This window comes from Hemiscyllium ocellatum, chromosome 49 (assembly GCF_020745735.1).
Source record: "Hemiscyllium ocellatum isolate sHemOce1 chromosome 49, sHemOce1.pat.X.cur, whole genome shotgun sequence".
Lineage (NCBI taxonomy): Eukaryota > Metazoa > Chordata > Chondrichthyes > Orectolobiformes > Hemiscylliidae > Hemiscyllium > Hemiscyllium ocellatum.
The window spans coordinates 13,425,876-13,442,988 of NC_083449.1; the positions used below are offsets into that span (position 1 = coordinate 13,425,876).

The 17,113-nt window shown below is 44.2% G+C and overlaps 1 protein-coding gene across 1 annotated transcript in view; it reads right to left on the reverse strand.

Moving 5' to 3' along the window:
• LOC132837341 (oocyte zinc finger protein XlCOF6.1-like) overlaps nt 1–14,973 on the reverse strand; it is a 70,672-nt gene extending 55,699 nt beyond the window's left edge. Inside the window, exons 1-2 of the mRNA XM_060857007.1 lie at nt 14,894–14,973; nt 4,137–4,232 (exon numbers count right to left, since the gene is read on the reverse strand). Coding sequence (XP_060712990.1) covers nt 4,137–4,232; nt 14,894–14,973 — 176 coding nt within the window. The remainder of the gene's footprint in view (nt 1–4,136; nt 4,233–14,893) is intronic.
• Nucleotides 14,974–17,113: the final 2,140 nt, after the last annotated feature.

The following is a 17,113-nucleotide window of genomic DNA, read 5'->3' on the forward strand; positions in this document are numbered from 1 at the left end:
TGCACAATTAGTCGTTTAGGCCTGAGAATGAGAAACATTCTTCATGTCCATATAACGTTTTGAGCTAGTGAATACCTGCTGAATATTTTATCTTGTATGGGAGAATAAAACCGAGGAAGTCATTTAAGAATAAGCCGCATTCATTAATATACAAACATTGTAAAGGCATTAAAAGTCGCATTTTAAAATTATACTGGCACATTTGAACACCTATTCAAATCTAATGGGACTACTTGTTACGAAAGAAATGACGTTGTGTACGACAGCAACAATGATGTCCCTACGTGGAACATGGAATGTAATGAATTCATACAGTTCTACCATTGTTCGAAGAGACCTCATTTGGTCCACTTTGGGGCTGGATAATGTTTTTGTGAGATTCAACTCAGAGAGCAGAAGGTGCAATCTTCTTGGGAAGGAATAGCCTATTGTTCCCTCCCTCTCGCCGTAGTCCTCCTCCCAGTAATATCTGTGAGCTGAAAACTCCTCAGTCATCTTTACCACTCATGCCGGATTTCTTACACAGATTCATTGGAATCTGCCCACTTACTCAAGGAAAGGGAATTCAGCCCAATCCAACTGTTCTGGGAAGTAATCCCATAGACAGCAGCTTGTAAGAGCAGAATAACTTCATGTGTTGAATGATAACCCGAATGATAGATCAGTGAGCCTGATAACATTGGTGCATAAGTTGTTGGACAGAATTGACTGTGATGGGGATTTACACGCATTTTTAAATGCAACGACAGATTGGGAATTCTCATCATGGCTTTGTGTCGGAGAAATCAAGTCTAACAAACTCGATTGCCTTTTGAAGAGGTGAAAAAGAAGATTGATGAAGGCAGTGTGTGAGGCGTTATTCATGTAGACTTCAGTTCGGTGTTCGATAGGATCCTATCTGGCAGACACGTTAGTAATGCTAGATTTAAAATGGATCCAAGCTGAGCTGGCCATTTGACTACCAAGTTCGTTTGAAGATAGGAGATAGTGGTTCGCACAGGATTGCTTTCCACATTGGAAACCTGTGAGCAGTGGTGTACCACAGGTGCTGAGTTCACTTCTTTTTGTCATTTATACAAATGATTTGAATGTGAACATTTGCCTGTTTAGTATGTTTGCAGGTGAAATAAAATTCGAACAACAGTGAGCCAGGAATGTTTTCCTCCGAGTAGCATGAGACTTTGATCAGCTGGGTCAATAAGCTAAGAAGTGACAAATCGTGTTTAATTTAGACAAACGTGAAGTGTTGCATTTTGGGAAGTTAAAACAGGGCAGATCTTGCACAATTTATGGTTGGGCCCTGGGGAGTGTTGGAGAACAAAAGGGTGCTGGGTCATTATTCCTGGAACGTGGAGTCACAGTAGACAGGATCGTGAAGAAGGCTTTTGATATATTTGACTTCATTTGTCAGCGCATTGAGTATGCAAGATGGGAGATGATGTTGCGACTGTGCAGAATGTTGGTTTGGCACATTTAGAATAATGTGTTTAATTTGGTTCTCACTGCTATCGAAAAGATGTTGTTAAACTTGACAAAGTGCAGAAAAGATTTACAAGCAAATTGCTAGAAAAGGAGTGATTGACTCCCAGGAAGACGCTGCGCAGCTGGGCTTTTTGTTTCACATTGGAGCATCAGAGGCCAGGGCGTCACATTGTAGTGGCTTATAAAATCATGCGGGGGCTATATAGCCTGAATAGCCAAGGTATTTTTCCCAGGATAGTGGAGCCCAAAGCAAAAGAAAAAATATTCAAGGCGAGAGGACAAAGATAGTAAAGGGACAGAATTTTCATCAGAGTGTGGTGTGTGTGTGTGTGTGTGTGGAACTCACTAACAGAGAAGGTGATGGAGGATGGTAACGTTACAAATTAAAAAGGCACTAAGATGTTCATATTAATAGGATGGAGTTGGAGGAATATGGGTCCAATTCTGTCCAATGGGACGTGATTTGATTGGGATGACTGGTCAATGTGGACGAGGTTCCGTGCTGTATCATTCTGTAAGTGAGTTGAGGAGAAAAACTGTAAGGACCTTTTGAGCGGGAATTCTCTTCCTCAGATGTTTGTGGTGCCTCTCTGTTTACATTTCTTCAATGTGCTTTTTAAGTAATTGACAGAGAGGTGAGTCAGTGATAATGAGACACAGGCAGGAAAGTGAGGCCGAGACCACAACCTGATCACCCATAAACTAACTGATTAGTGGAGATGTTTTGAAATGGCCAGTGACACACTCCTGCTCCTCATTCCCATGTAACTATGTTCCATTCAGCCCCTCAAATCTGCTAGACAGGAGCAGTTGGAGGTGACGTTCTCCATAACACAGTGCACAGAAATAAGGAAGTTCATTCAGTGACCTTTCAGTGATCTATCTCTCCTGACTCTGTCGAATAGATCATTCCTGTCATTCGTTGCCCTCCCTTTGAAGAAATCACTCCCTGCTCCTACACCTTCTGCCTAGCACTGCTGCCTCACATCGCCAAAGTTCCTGAGTCGGTTCAATTCCCGCCTCAGGCAACTGTCTGTGTAGAGATTGCACATTCTCAACGTGTCTGCGTGGATTTCCTCGGGGTGCTCCGGATTCCTCCCACAGCCCAAAAATGTGCAGGTTAGGTGAATTGCTAAATTGCCCAAAGAATTAGGTGAAGGGGTAAATGTAGGGCAATGGGTCTTGGTTGCTTGCTCTTTGGAGAGTCGGTGTGGACCTGTTGGGCAGAAGGGCCTGTTTCGACACTGTAATTAACCTGTACCATGGTCTATTGATGGAGAGCATTCAATCCTGTGTTGTTAAAGTGTCGCTAACACTCATGTGGAGGCACTGCCAGACGCTGCACATTTCCACTGAAACTGAATGAGTTCATTCAGTTCCTCAGTTTGGCTTCACAAGGATGTGGAGAAGCCCGTTAGCTCATCAAAACTATGGGGGAAGAAGAGGGCTAACCAATTCAGTCCCTCTCACCTGTTACACAGGATGACAGGAAGTCTGCTCCCTTTAACCCGTCACTTACACAGGATCATTAAGAGGGCGTTTCAAACACGAAACATTTACAAAGGAACAAGAAGAGGTCATTCAGCTCCTCAATACACTAACACAGGAACAAGAAGTCGTCAGAAATGCTTCAACTTCAGAAACAAATGGAGCTGGAACTGCGCTGATGGGCTGTTCCCTGTTGTTCCTCATGCCTTCGTTACTCATAGTTCATACACGTTACTTCATCGTCATTTTCTGACACGGGAAATGAAGCTGTTTTGTTAACCAGTCTGAGAAGCACCTTCCATCGCTGAGAGAGCAGAACCATGTGTTCTCTGGAGGTGACAAGTTGGTGGGGAACGGCGCACTGTTTCAGAATTAAAGCAATATGTTTAATGACTGAGTTGCAAACAATGCAATGTTGAGTACAGTGTCACATAGTTACTGTGCAATAAAATGTCATTGAGAGCCTGCATCTCTCTGTCAATCGATCTGAGATCTCTGTACATGCATGTAAACTAATGGGAATCAAACATACTGCGGACATTATGGAACTTCTCATCTTCTATGGCTGTTTGGGACATAGTGAGTGTGTTCATAGATATCAAGTTTCAACTTCTTACTCTCTCCCAGCGCTAAAGATTAAACACAAAGCTACTTCATTGTCTTCTCACGCTAACATCACACCAGGGTTTAGTCTGGTGAAACTCCTTTGCACTCTCTCGTTGACATTGAGATCATTATTTACATAGCAGACAAAATCTGTACACAATATTCCAAATACTCCCTCAACGAAACACTACTACTGACTAAGACATATTTACTGATTCCTTAATCATTTTGCATGACGGACCTCATATCATTTACAGTTATAATTACATCAGGCCCTGCATGAATTCTGCTACTGAATTATGACCAAGGTCCTTTTTAACAACAGCACTTCGCAAGATCTCCCTGTTGAATAAACATAAATTTGAATCATTCTGTATGTTGTTCAAATCCGATTTTTTTAGATACCTTGTATTCTTCAAGCACTGCTCATTCTGATACCCCACAGTCCTTCCATCCAGAGGAAAGAAAATACTGTCTTAATTTGTCCATTACGCAGTTTTTATCCACGTGGTATGTATTCCATTCCTACCTACCCATGGAGGCTAACGTTCTCCACTCACCCGCATTCAACCATGTCAAATTTCTTCTCAAAATTCAAATACTTCACTCCCACCTGGTCTCCATTGTCGACCTCTCGACGGACATTCTCTCCAAAACTGCAAGAGGTTTATTAAAGATCGTTTCCCTTTGCTGAATTTCGGCCGACTCTACCAAATCATATCATTGTTTTCGAAGTGTCTAGTTATCACATTCCTTATGAGAAGTTCCAATATTTTTCTCACAGTTGACATGAGACTGTTTCGTTTTTCGTATTCCCTTTTTGTCCTGTTTAAAATATTTACTTTCACATGACCTGCTTTCCAGCCTGCATGTTCCTTTCCAGAAACTAACCAACTTTGAAGAATACTCAGCAATTCCTTTACTGTCTCTCTTGCGACCTCCTCAATACTCTAGGAGAAAGCTCATCTGATGCAGCAACTCATCAAGATTCAATTCAATAAACTTTTCAAAAAATTATGCTTTATTAATTCTAATTTCCAGCAGTTCCTCATTTTCACCACTCTACCTGTTCCCCAGCATTTCTGGAAGTTAATTTCTGTACATTTCTTGGGGGAGATCATTCCTCTAAGTGTGCAGTGGCTTCTGTCAACTACTGATGTATCAGTGAACTGCACACTGGAGATGATGGATATGTCAACCAGTCCTGCCTGGAAAGTTCCAGAATCAATCCAGTTCACTTAATGCTGAATGTCAGCACAGTCCTGTCCCTGCTGGAAGGCTATAGGTTGTACTGAATGAGGAGACACAGATCAGTGCCCACCTCGTTTTTGGAACAAGCTGTTTTCACATTTAAATGGATTCAGCTTTGTAAAAGGTCACTGGAAATCTCAGGGAGTATAGTGCAATGACTTTCTCCTCCTTGTATCCAGACCTTCCCTTCTGTGCAGTCTCTGCTCAATTGTTTACCATGGACCCAGACACACTGTCAATGCAGTACCCATATCTCGTCAGGAGAGTGGTCACCAGACTTTCGGATAACCTTGAGTGAACACAGCTGATAACACAATCCCGAAGAAAACATCTACTGCGCCTCCACTGATTTTCCAATGACAAGAGCAAGTCGATTTCCCACACAAACCATGCACCAATTCAGTGTTGAAAATGCCTCAGTTTTACTGCTGGCTGAGAAAGTCGTTACATTTCTGCACAGTCCCATAGTAACAGTTCCTCCCACCAAAGATGTAGTTGACAATTCACATTACCTTCTCTGCATCTCAGCAAATATAATGGCAGCACCAGTTTCCCCAATGATTTGATCAAAATACCCAGAGAAGAGAGACAGAGGAAACAAAACTCACTTCAAGCAGGACATTCCTAAATGGGCGAGAACACGAGAAAATCAGAAAAGTTAGAATAAACTCCCGTTTTGTTTTACTTCCAATTCGTCATTAGGATTCCATTTGCCCCTTTTCCTTTCTTTCTCCCCCTTCTTTTTCTGGGCATTTCTCCATCCATTCAATTCAAACCATCACCCGACTACCCCGTCCCCCCACCTCAAGCCCAACCATCCCTGACACCAAAACATATAACATTATTTCCCAGTTGCTTTCTGTTCTGATGTGAGGTATATTTTCTGAACTCGAAATTCATCTTGTTTTTTTATCTCCCGACAGTGGCTCCATGCTTGCAGAGATTCCCCATTACTTTCAGATACTGGAGAATTTAATTTCAGAGATCCAGCATTCACAACTTTTTGGTTTATTTCGCCTTTAATATTTTTGTTTGACGGTTTGTCGTCATCACAAGCAAGGGCAGCATTTGCATGCATCAATAATTGCCCATGATTGCGAGGGCATTTTGAAGACAATATGGAGCCAAACATATTGTTGTGGGTCTGAAGTCAGAATTCGTCCAGACCGGGTATTCATGTTAAGTTTCTTTACCAATGGCTATCAGTGAAAAAATAAAATAAATCCTGATGCTTTATCGTTTCCATGAGTGAAATTAGGTTTCATTCGAATATTTGCCATTCGAATTTAAGTGGTCGGACAAGAACACGAACCATAAAGTCTGGAGTTAACAGAAGGGAAGATGACAGCTAATTCAGCAGTAGCACTGAGTCTGAACAGGAGAATTGTGAGATTATAGTTGTGGAAGTAGGCGGGTTTGATGTCAGAGAGAATACACTGATATAAAACAGTACAGAGTGAAAGGCAGACGCAAGGCTCTGAACAATTCTGTTCTTTCTTAGATGATTATGACTGAGGAGTGTTACATCATGGAAATGAAGTGGACTTTGTGACTGAAACTGAAGATTGCAGTTTATGTCTTTGCTAAATATACATAACAGAAATCACAATAACATTCACCTCAGTTCATAGATTTGGCAAGAACGCTGGGAAGAGAATTTCTCTCCCCTATAATCGCCCATCTACCTGTATCTCCGCGCTCCTGTTGACAAATCGTGGTGCAATTCCTCTTACTTGCAATGCTCACGATAAAATCTTTTCCTCTCCGTAACTCCTGCTCCAGATGAGGGCCATGTTACAGTCCAGATTACTGTCAGTACAGCTCCCGTACCACACCCAGGGTTAGCTCACTCTAATCCTCTGTTCTCACTAAATTCCTCGATGCACAAGACGACTTCAAGGAAAGTAACCAGTTACTTTCCAATAACAGAACATGATAACGTTTGCAACAGGAAAAGCAGTAGGCTTTTCTGTCTGTCAAACCTGCCCTGTCATTATTTAAGAATATGGCTGATCTACTTCAAGGTTCAACTCCACTTTCCTGCCAATGCCTGGCATTCCCCAACTCACCAATATGTCAAAAACCTGTATACCCTATCTGTAAAAACTTTCAGTGATTTAACTGCCACAATTCTTTGTGTAAGGGAATTCCAGACATTCACTAACTTCTGATAGAAAACGTTTCTCTGCATCACAATGTTAATTCAACATCGCGTATTCTATATCAATGTCCCTGAATTTGAGACTCTGTTTCGGGGGTAGAACTGCATTCGCAACATCTACTTTCGCAAGACCCCTCTGTGTTTTGTACATTTCAGTATTATTACCCCTCGTTCACTTCAAGTACAACGAATAAATGCCGAAACATTTGAGATGTACCAGATAAATTAACACTTTCATTCCAAGAATAAACCTAATGACTCAATCAAGGTACTTGCTGCACCAGCGTGCTAACTTTATGATTCTTATGCAGGAACACCCCAATCCCGTAGTACTGCAATTCGTTTTGGGGTCTTCTGCATTCACTAACGGCCTGCCATTTTGCTCTCATGGTCAACATGCACGACCTCATACTTATTTTATCCCATAAGCTTCACTGGGCAAGTATTCGACTCTCACTGACATTATAGATATAACCTTTCAGATTTCTTACATCCTTAGTACCATGTGGTCACTCTGTAACTACTTAGTCCAAACCCTTGTGTCAGCTGCTGCTGAAATGTATACCATTGGTCTTCTCAGTTTAAAAGAAACATTGTTCCTCTTGTTAGATACAGTTCAAGAACTTCCGTCCGATTTCCATCCTGATTATTTTCTTGAATATATGTTCCTGGAGTCTGTCGGAGATGTTCCGAGGTCACCAGAGAGCAGCAGATAAAGTCAGGATATGTGAGTATACTGTATAATTTACTAACATTTGGTCTGGTCTTCTTTAGTTCCTGGAGTCTGTCGGAGATTATACAATGTCACCTGGGAGCAGCTGATTCTCTCGTGATACGTGAGTATTCCGTAGAAATTGCTTCCTTTTAGGTTCGGTGATCGCTATTTGCTGGCGTCGTTCAGAGACTGCACAAGGTTACAGATTTGGGCAGCTTCTTTAATCGAAACTCTACTCGGGTAGTATCACACACCTTTCCTCCACCTCAAAACGAAATAAACGTTCTGTGCGTCAGTTGGGAAGGTGGCGTGTCTTTTCATTCGTTTTTTATTTTTTTTTCAGCGGTCTATTTGGGAATTTAGATCAGTGGGATTGGAAGTTCTGGAAGTTGAATGTTCCTTTTGCAGTACGTGGGATGTAATGGTCGCCTATATTGTCTCTGCTGACTTCATTTGTGGGACGTCCAAAAAACTACAGCTCAATGAGGGAGCTAGATTGAGAGTTCAATGTAGATTGGATCATTCGGGAGTCTGAGGCAATTATTGAGATGAGTTAAAAGGAGATAGTTAATCCACATCCACGCGAATGAATTAGAGGGGTCAGGAGTAGGAAAGGGATTTGGCAGCAAGTGCAGAAATCACCTGTGGTGGTTCCCCTCAACAAGGATAGTTTGTTGATACTGTGGGTCTAGGTATCTTACCAAGGGTAAGCAATGGGCCACAGGCATCTGCCACAGAGTCTGTCTTTGCTGCTCAGACGGGAAGGGGAAGAGGAATGGAGCTTGAGTCATTGGGGTCTGCATAGTTAGGGGGACTGTGGGAATGATGGAGACTCATGTTCTGTTTATTGCCTCCCCGGTGCCAGGGTTTGTGATGTCTCTGATCCTGTTTTTGGGATCCTTGCGGAGGAGAGGAAGCAGGCCCAAGTCGTGGTACATATTTACAACTCCGATGTAGGTCGGAAGAAAGGTGGGAATCGCAGGCAGAAATACAGGAAGCTAGTGTGGAACCTTAGAGCTAGAACAGACAGAGGTGTTATCTCTGGTTTGTTGCCCTTATCACCTGCCAGTGAAGAGTGGAACGGGGTGAGAGCAGAGCTGAACATGTGGAAGCAGGAATGGTGAAGAACAGAGGGACTTTTTATTCTTGCATAATTGGAGCTCTGTCTGGAAAAAGTGGCACCTCTACAAACAAAGTGGACTTCACATGGACCAGAGTTTACACATATATTGCAAGTAGGGGGTTGAGTTGGTAATGTTCTTCGGGGGAGGGAGTTAAACTAATGCAGCAGGGAGATCGAAATCTGAAATGTAGCTCCAGTGACAGGCGTTTTAGGGTTTTGAAATAAGGGATTGGATTACAAGTTGATGAGAGTGCACCGGCAATCAGGATTTTGAAATGAAACTTGCAGCAGGGATTGATCCCGGGGATTTCGATGTTGTGGCCACTTCAGTGACATAGTTAGAGGAGGGAGAGAATGGCTGTGATAGATTCTGGTTTTTAGACGTTTCAGTAAGAAGAGAGAAGATGCTAAAAGTGGTGTGCTTGGATGGGGATTGGCATTGTTAATTAAAGCTGCTATTTCAGCAGCTGAGATAACGGCTGAGGACTCATCCACTGAGGTAGTTTAGGCTAAGGTTAGAAACATGGAAGGAGAGGTCACCATGCTGGGAGTTTTCTACAGGTCTCCAAATAGTTCTAGTGATGTAGAGGAAAGAAGAACAAAGATGATCCGTGATAGGAATGGTAGTAACAGAGTAATTTTCATGGTGGACTTTAACTTTCCAAATATTGACTGGGAATAATATAGTTCAAGTAGTTTAGATAGGTACGTTTCTGTTCAATGCGCGGAGGAGGTCTTTCTGACACAGTATGGAGACAGGACAACAAGGTCCAATGCTATACTGAAATTAGTACTGGGGAATGAACGCGGCCACATGTTAGTTTTGGAGGTAGTGAGCACTTTGGCAATCGTGATTACAATTCGGTTATGTTTGCAATAGCAATGGGCAGGACGGGCGTATACTGCAGGGCAAGAGGGAAAACTGGGGGAAGGCAATTATGATGCGATCGGCAAGAATTAAAATGCATAGGATGGCGATGGAAATTGCAGGGGATGGACACATATGAAATGTGGACCTTGTTGAAGGAGTTGTTACTGCGAGTCCTTGATAAGTATACACCTATCAGCCATGGTTTACTAAAGAAGTTGAAGCTCTTGTACAGAGAGAGAAAAAGGCTAATGGCAGGACAAGGTGTGAAGTGTCATTAGGGGGCTTGAGAGTTATACGTTCGCCAGAAAAGACCCACAGAGACGGCTAAGAAGAGTCAAGAGAGTATATGAGAAATTGTTACTGGATAAGGTCAAGGAAAGCTCTCATGCTATTGATAGGAATATCAGGAATTAAAGAATGACTGGAGGAAGATTAGGCCAATCCAAGATTGTAGTGGGAGGGTGACCGTGGAAACTGAGTCCATGGGCAAGTGTTGAATGAAGACTTTTTATCAGTGTTGACATTGGAAAAGGGAAATGTTAGTGAGAATATGGAGATGCAGGCTAATATGTTAGATGAGATTGTGGATAACAAAGAGGAGGTTTTAGCAATTTTGAAAAATCTGAAAATAGGTAAGTCCCTTGGGCTGGATGGAGTTTATGCTCGGTGTCTCTGAAAAGCAGAGGCAAGATTGCAGAGCCTTTGGCTTTGACCTTTATGTCATCAGTGTCGACAGGGGTAGTGTCAGGAGATTGGAGGACAGCAAATGCTGTTATGGTGTTTAAGAAGGGGGGTCGGGATAAACCTGATAACGAAAGGTCAGTGAGACTTCCTTCGGTTCTGGGTAAGTTGTTGGAAAATATTGTGAGAGATAAAATTTATATCATCTTGAAAGGAGAAATTTGATTAAGGATAGTCTCCACGGTTTTGAGAAGGGTAGTTCGTGCCTCAATAACCTTATTGAGTATTTTAAGAAGGTGACAAAACATGTGAATGAAGGCAAAGCGGCTGATGTGGGCATACTAACCTCAGTGAGGCATTTGATAAGTTTCCGATCAGTAGTCTATTGCACAAATACAGAGTTTCGAGTTTGAAGGTGATTTAGCGGTTTGACTCAGAATTTGGCTTGCTCGAAGAAGACAGCGGGTGGCAATTGATTGAAAATGTTCATTCTGAAGATCAGTTATCAGTGGTGTGCCGCAAAGATCTGTTTTTGGCTCTCTTCTGTTTGTCAGTTTTGTAAATGATATGAATGTGAACATAGAAGGATGGGTTAGTAAATTTGCTGATGACACTCAGGTAGGCAGAGTTGTAGATATTGCCGACGGATGTTATGGGAAACGGAACCACATAGATAAGATGCAGAGCTGGGCTGAGAAGTGGCAAATAAAGTTTAACACAGAAAAGTGTCAGCGAGTTCACTTCCGAAGTAACAGGAATGCAGAGTCCTGGGGTAGTGATAGAATTCTTGACAGTACATATGAACAGAGAGATAACTTTGTCCAAGTGCATAAATCCTAGAAACTTTCCACCCAGGCTGATAGGGTTGTCTAAAAGGCATCCGGTGTGTTGGCTTTCATTGGTAGGGTGAGTGGTTTCGGAACCGACAGGTCGTGTTTCAGGTGTACAAGACACTGGTAAGGCCGAACATGGAGTATTTGTACATTTCTGGCCACGACAATATAGGAATGACGTGGAAGCTTTGGAAAGGGTTCAGAGGAGATTTCCTCAGGTGTTGCCTTGAATGGAAGTAATGTTTGACGAGGAAAGGCTGAGCGAACTGAAACTGATTTCGTTGGATAGAAGAAGGTTGAGAGGTGATTCCATCGAGACGTATAACATAATCCAAGGGTTAGGTTGGGTGGACAGTGAGATACTTTTTCCTCGGGTAAGGCCAGACAGAGAGAACCAGGCATAAAATTTGAGGGGTGACAGATTTAGTTCTGACACAATGGGCAGTTTCTTTACTCAGAGAGTAGTATCAGCATGGAGCGGCCTGTCTACAAAGTTAGTAAACTTCCCGACGTTTAGGGCATTTATATAGGCATTGGACATATATATGGACAACAATGCAACGGTGTATGTTCGATGGGTGTCAGATTAAATTGACAGGTCAGCACGTCTTTGACGGCAGAAGAGCCTCTCGTGTTCTGTAATGTTCTCTGTTTAATATTCTATGTTCTATTACATACTCCGTGACGTCCCCTGTGAAGAACAATGTGAAATATTTTTGATAATTCTCTGCCTGTTCCCTGAAATCAACTCCCCATTTCCATCCTCCGGCTGTCCCACTTATAATATCCTGACTTTTTTCCAAAGTTTAAACACATATTGTATTTGTTTCAATTCTGTATGGAAACGCTCATGCAGCTGGTTTATATATTTCTTGTCAATTTTATGCTGTTCCTTTTCATTTAGCTCTGTATTACCTGTTTCTGGTTCCGAAAATAAACATCCCAAATTCGGCCGACACTATTGCTTGCCAATCTGAATTCTTTCGTTTGTGATTGGTTTGTATCCTTGACAGCTTTTGTGCACCATGGCTGGTTCATCTTTTTCTCGAGTCTTTCTTTTTGCCATGGTCAATCATTGCTGCGTGTTATGAAATAACTGCTTAAAAGTAGCCCCCACACATCCACTGACATTCGCCTCTGTCTATTTTCGCACAGTATTTTAGACCAGAGAATCGACAGAATTCTACAATTGAAATTGCTGTCTCATTCTAGTCGTTCCGGGAGAAACTCCATTCTCCCAGCTTCTCTTGCTCTGTCATTTCTGTTTTTCCATTTTCTGGAACGACAGACAAAAGGCAGAAAGAGAAAATAAAGCAAGGGGCAGGGGAAAGCAAGACAAAGTGAAAAATGAGACACCGGGAGAAAAAGTGTCAGACAGAGATAACGATGAATATTAAACAGGAGACAACTGTAGAAGTGTGACAGACAGGTGAAGCGATATAAGTGAGATCGACAGTAAAAAAGAACGAAATAGTTCGAGACTTGGAGAGAATGAAGGAGAGAAATATGGAAGGAACGCTGATGAAATAGAAATACATAAAGATGGGGGAGAGAATATTGAAGATAAAGGGACAGGAAAAGAATAAAAGTGAAAACAAGGATAAGAAGAGTCATGGAGTCATTGGGATGTACAGCATGGAAACAGACCCTTCGGTCCAACCCGTCTATGCCGACCAGATATCCCAACCCAATCTCATCCCTCCTGCCAGCACATGGCACATATCCCTACAAACTCTTCCGATTCATACTCCCATCCAAATGCCTTTTAAATATTGAAATTGCACCAGCCTCCATCACCTAATCTGGTAGCTCATTCCAAACACGCATCACCCTCTGCGTGGAAAAGTTGCCTATTTGGTCTCTTTTATATCTTTCCCTTCCCACACTAAACCTGTGCCATCTCGTTCTGGACTCCCCAATCCCAGGTAAATTACTTCGCCTATTTATCCTATCAATGCACTTCATCATTTTGCAAACCTCTGTAAGGTCTCCACTCAGCCTCCGACACTTCTGGGGAAATAGCCCCAGCCTGTTCAGCCTCTCCCTATAGCACAAATCCTCCAACGCTGGCAACATCCTGGCAAATTAATTCTGAACTCTTCCACGTTTCACAGCATCTTGTCGATAAGAAGGAGACCAGAACTGCATGCAACTTTCCAATAATGTTCTGCACAGCACCAACATGACCTCCCAACTCCTGTACTCAATACTATGACCAAGGGCTCTATGAAGAAGTGCTCATGCCCGAAACATGGATTCCCCTGCTCCTTGGATGTTGCCTGACCTGCTGCACTTTTCAAGTAACACATTTTCAGCTCGGATCTCCAGGATTTGCAGTCTTCACTTTCTCCTCGAAGATTTTAACCTACTTCGAATCCTCTTGCAAGAATCCACAGAACAATCTATACAGTAAACCAACAGTTCTTCCAAGCCACATGGGAAATTAAAGACAGAAAGTACCAAAAACTTTCATGTACTTACCCCCACACTCTGAGTTTCCCAACTGTTTCAGAATCTTCCATTGGCCTCCGAAATCACTCGGGCGCCATTAACAATACGGCCGCTGCGGCATCAGGAGAAGCAAGCGCTACCGCAAACCATGGCGTCACTTCCGCCCCCACTGACGTTGCAGCCTCCGCGATCGCCACCCAGACAACCGCCTCCACGATTTGCCAGGAAGACCATCGCCGACAGATTAGCGGGGTCCACGGCTATCGGGAATAACACCGTTTCTGTCATCGCCACAGCCACTTCCCCCTGTCATACCGTCGCCGCAGTCATTTCTGCCCCCAGCCACATCACTTACCTGCACAACGACCACGGCGCATGTGTCTCCGCCCCCACACCGATCTCCATCATCATGCCTAACCCCGCCCCCACGCCGATCTCTGTCCACACCCTGATTCCCGCCCATACGCCTAACTCCGCACCCACTCCCAGATCCAGCCCCACAGCAGGTCATAGCTCCCAGTACTGCCGAGTTTTCACCATCCCTCCAGTACTACAACTCTCTGAGGATGAAAGATCAGTCCTCAGCAGAGGCCTCACCTTCAACCCCCTTGGCTCTCCGATTAATGTGTTCAACACGCAGCGGAACATTAAACAATTCTTCCACCGCCTTTGCCTCCGCGCCTACTTCTTCAACCAGGATTCTCGCCAACACTCTGATGACCACTTCTCCCTCTGACACTCCATCCACCTGGACACCCCGTGCTGGCCTCTTACCTGTCCTCGATCTCTTCATAGCCAACTGCTGTCACGACATTAACCACCTCAACCTCACCTCCCCTCTCACCCTCTTCAACCTCTCACATTCGTTACGTGCAGCCCTCCACTCCCTCCGTTCCAACCTCAACCCCACTATCAAACCAGCAGGCAAGGGAGCCGCGGTAGTATTTAGGCACACGCACCTTTACACCGCTGAGGCTCAACGCCAGCTCACGGACAACTCCTCCTACTATCCCCTAGACCATGAGCCCACATCCCACCACCAAACCAACATGTCCCAGACCATCCATAACGTCATCACCTCAGGGGATCTCCCATCCACCTCCTCCAACTCCGTAGTCCCACAACCCCGCACCGCCCGTTTCTACGTCCTGCCCAAAATCCACACACCTGACTCCCCCGGCCGACCCAATATCTCACCCTGCTCGTGCACCCCAAACTCATCTCTGCATACCTCGACACGGTCGTGTCCCCGAAGTCCAAGAATTCCTCACCTATGTCCGGGACACCACCCACGCCATCCAGCTCCTCCATGTTTTTCGCTTCCCCAGTCCCCAACGCCACATCTTCACCATGGACATCCAGTTCCTATACACCTCCATCCCCCATCACGAAGGACTCAAAGCCCTCCGCTTCTTCCTTTCCCGCCGTACCAACCAGTACCCTTCCGCTGACATCCTCCTTCGACTGACTGAACTGCTCCTCACCCTGCACCTCTTTCCAATCCTCCCAATTCCTCCAAACCAAAGGAGAAGCCATGAGCACCCGCATGGACCCCAGCTATGCCTGCCTCTTCGTAGGATATGTGGAACAGTCCACCATCCGCAGTTCCACTGGCACCACCCCTAACGTTTCCTCCGCTACATCGACGAGTGTATCGGCGCTGCCTCGTGCTCCCATGAGGAGGTTTAAAAGTTCATCCACTTTACCAATACCTTCCGCCCGACCTCAAACTTATCTGGACCGTCTCAGACTCCTCCCTTCACTTCTTAGGCCTCTCCATTTCTATCTCGGGCGACCAAATCAACACGGACATTTACTGCAAACCGACCGACTCCCACAGCTCCACAGACTACACCATGACCCTTTAAAAACGTAATCTCATAATCCCAATTCCTTCCTCTCCGCCACATCTGCTCCCAGGAGGACCAGTTCCAATACCATACAACTCAGATGGCATCCTTCTTCAAAGACCGCAATTTCCCCCCGACGTGGTCGGCGATGCTCTCCACCGCATCTCCTCCACTTCCACATCCTCCGCGCTTGAGCCCCGCCCCTCCAATCGCCACCAGAAAGTAACCTCACAGTCCCTCCTCCCTGCCTTTTATCTTAGCCTGCTGGGCACACTTTCCTCATTCCTGAAGAAGGGCTCATGCCCGAAACGTCGATTCTCCTGCTCTTTGGATTCTGCCTGACCTGCTGTGCTTTTCCAGCAACATATTTTCAGCTCTGATCTCCAGCATCTGCAGTCCTCACTTTCTCCTATGACCAATGAAGGAAAGCATACCAAAGTCCTTCTTCACTATCCTATTTACCTGCGACTCCACTTTCAAGAAGCTATGAACCTGCACTCCAAAGTGTCTTTGTTTAGCAACACTTCCTCGGATCTTACCAATAAGTATACAAGTCCTGTTAAGATTTGCTTTCCTAAATTCCAGCACCTCGCATTTATCTGAATTAAAACCAGTCTGCCAATTCTCAGGCCATTGGCCCATCTGGTCCAGATCCTGTTGTAATATGAGGTAACCCACTTGTCTGTACACAGTCGATTCCTGAGAGTCAAAGAGAACGGAAGGATGGAAACCAACTTATTAGTCGTCAACAAGACAGAGTTGCAGTCAGATGAAAGCGAGGTGTGGGAGGAAAGCATATCCCAGAGATTAATTCCCCGAAAAGCACAGCTTCACTGAATTCACTAAACCATGATTTCTTTTCACTGAAGCGTCATGAGTGACGCTGACCGTCCGGTTATTTGTCGCTCGTCACAGTTGCCCGTTTGAGAATGTTTGGGGATGCGAGTGAACTTCTACTTGAACCATTTGCTGGCCGGGTGCTGTGAAGGAGCCCACAATGAAATGTTTGGGAGCAAATTCTCGGATTTTGATGAAATATAAGTTACCATTTATACATTTCGAAATCAGGACACTGAGTGGTACACAGAGAAACTAGCAGGGTAATGGAATTCCTGTATATCTGCCGCCGTTCACTTTCTGAATAAAGGTGTCCATGGAAATGGAAGGAGCTGCTTATTGTACACCTGTTCATACTTGAGACAATATCAGTCTGTCATTCGCTATGGACTCAAGCTGCAAGATTCTGAAGGAGGCTAGTTTGCAAAAGACAGAGACGACTGCGTTTCTGCTACTTATTGGACTTTCTTCCACTGCCACTCCCCAAAGGTGCGACAATATCATTCATACTGCGCACAATCTGTAAGAAGACACGTGGCACGACATGTGAGCAATACAGTGAGGGCTTTATTCACGGTTCAATAGAAATGGAGAAGGTTTTATGGGGACGTACGCAGTCACGAGACAATAAATTACAGAGATAGCAGCCAATTTCAGCCGCAGCCTCAGATGCACCTTGGTAACCCACACTTTTACCATTGCACGATTCAATTTACGACCAATTTGCAGCACTTGAGAGGCCATCCGCACCTGTCATCCATCTT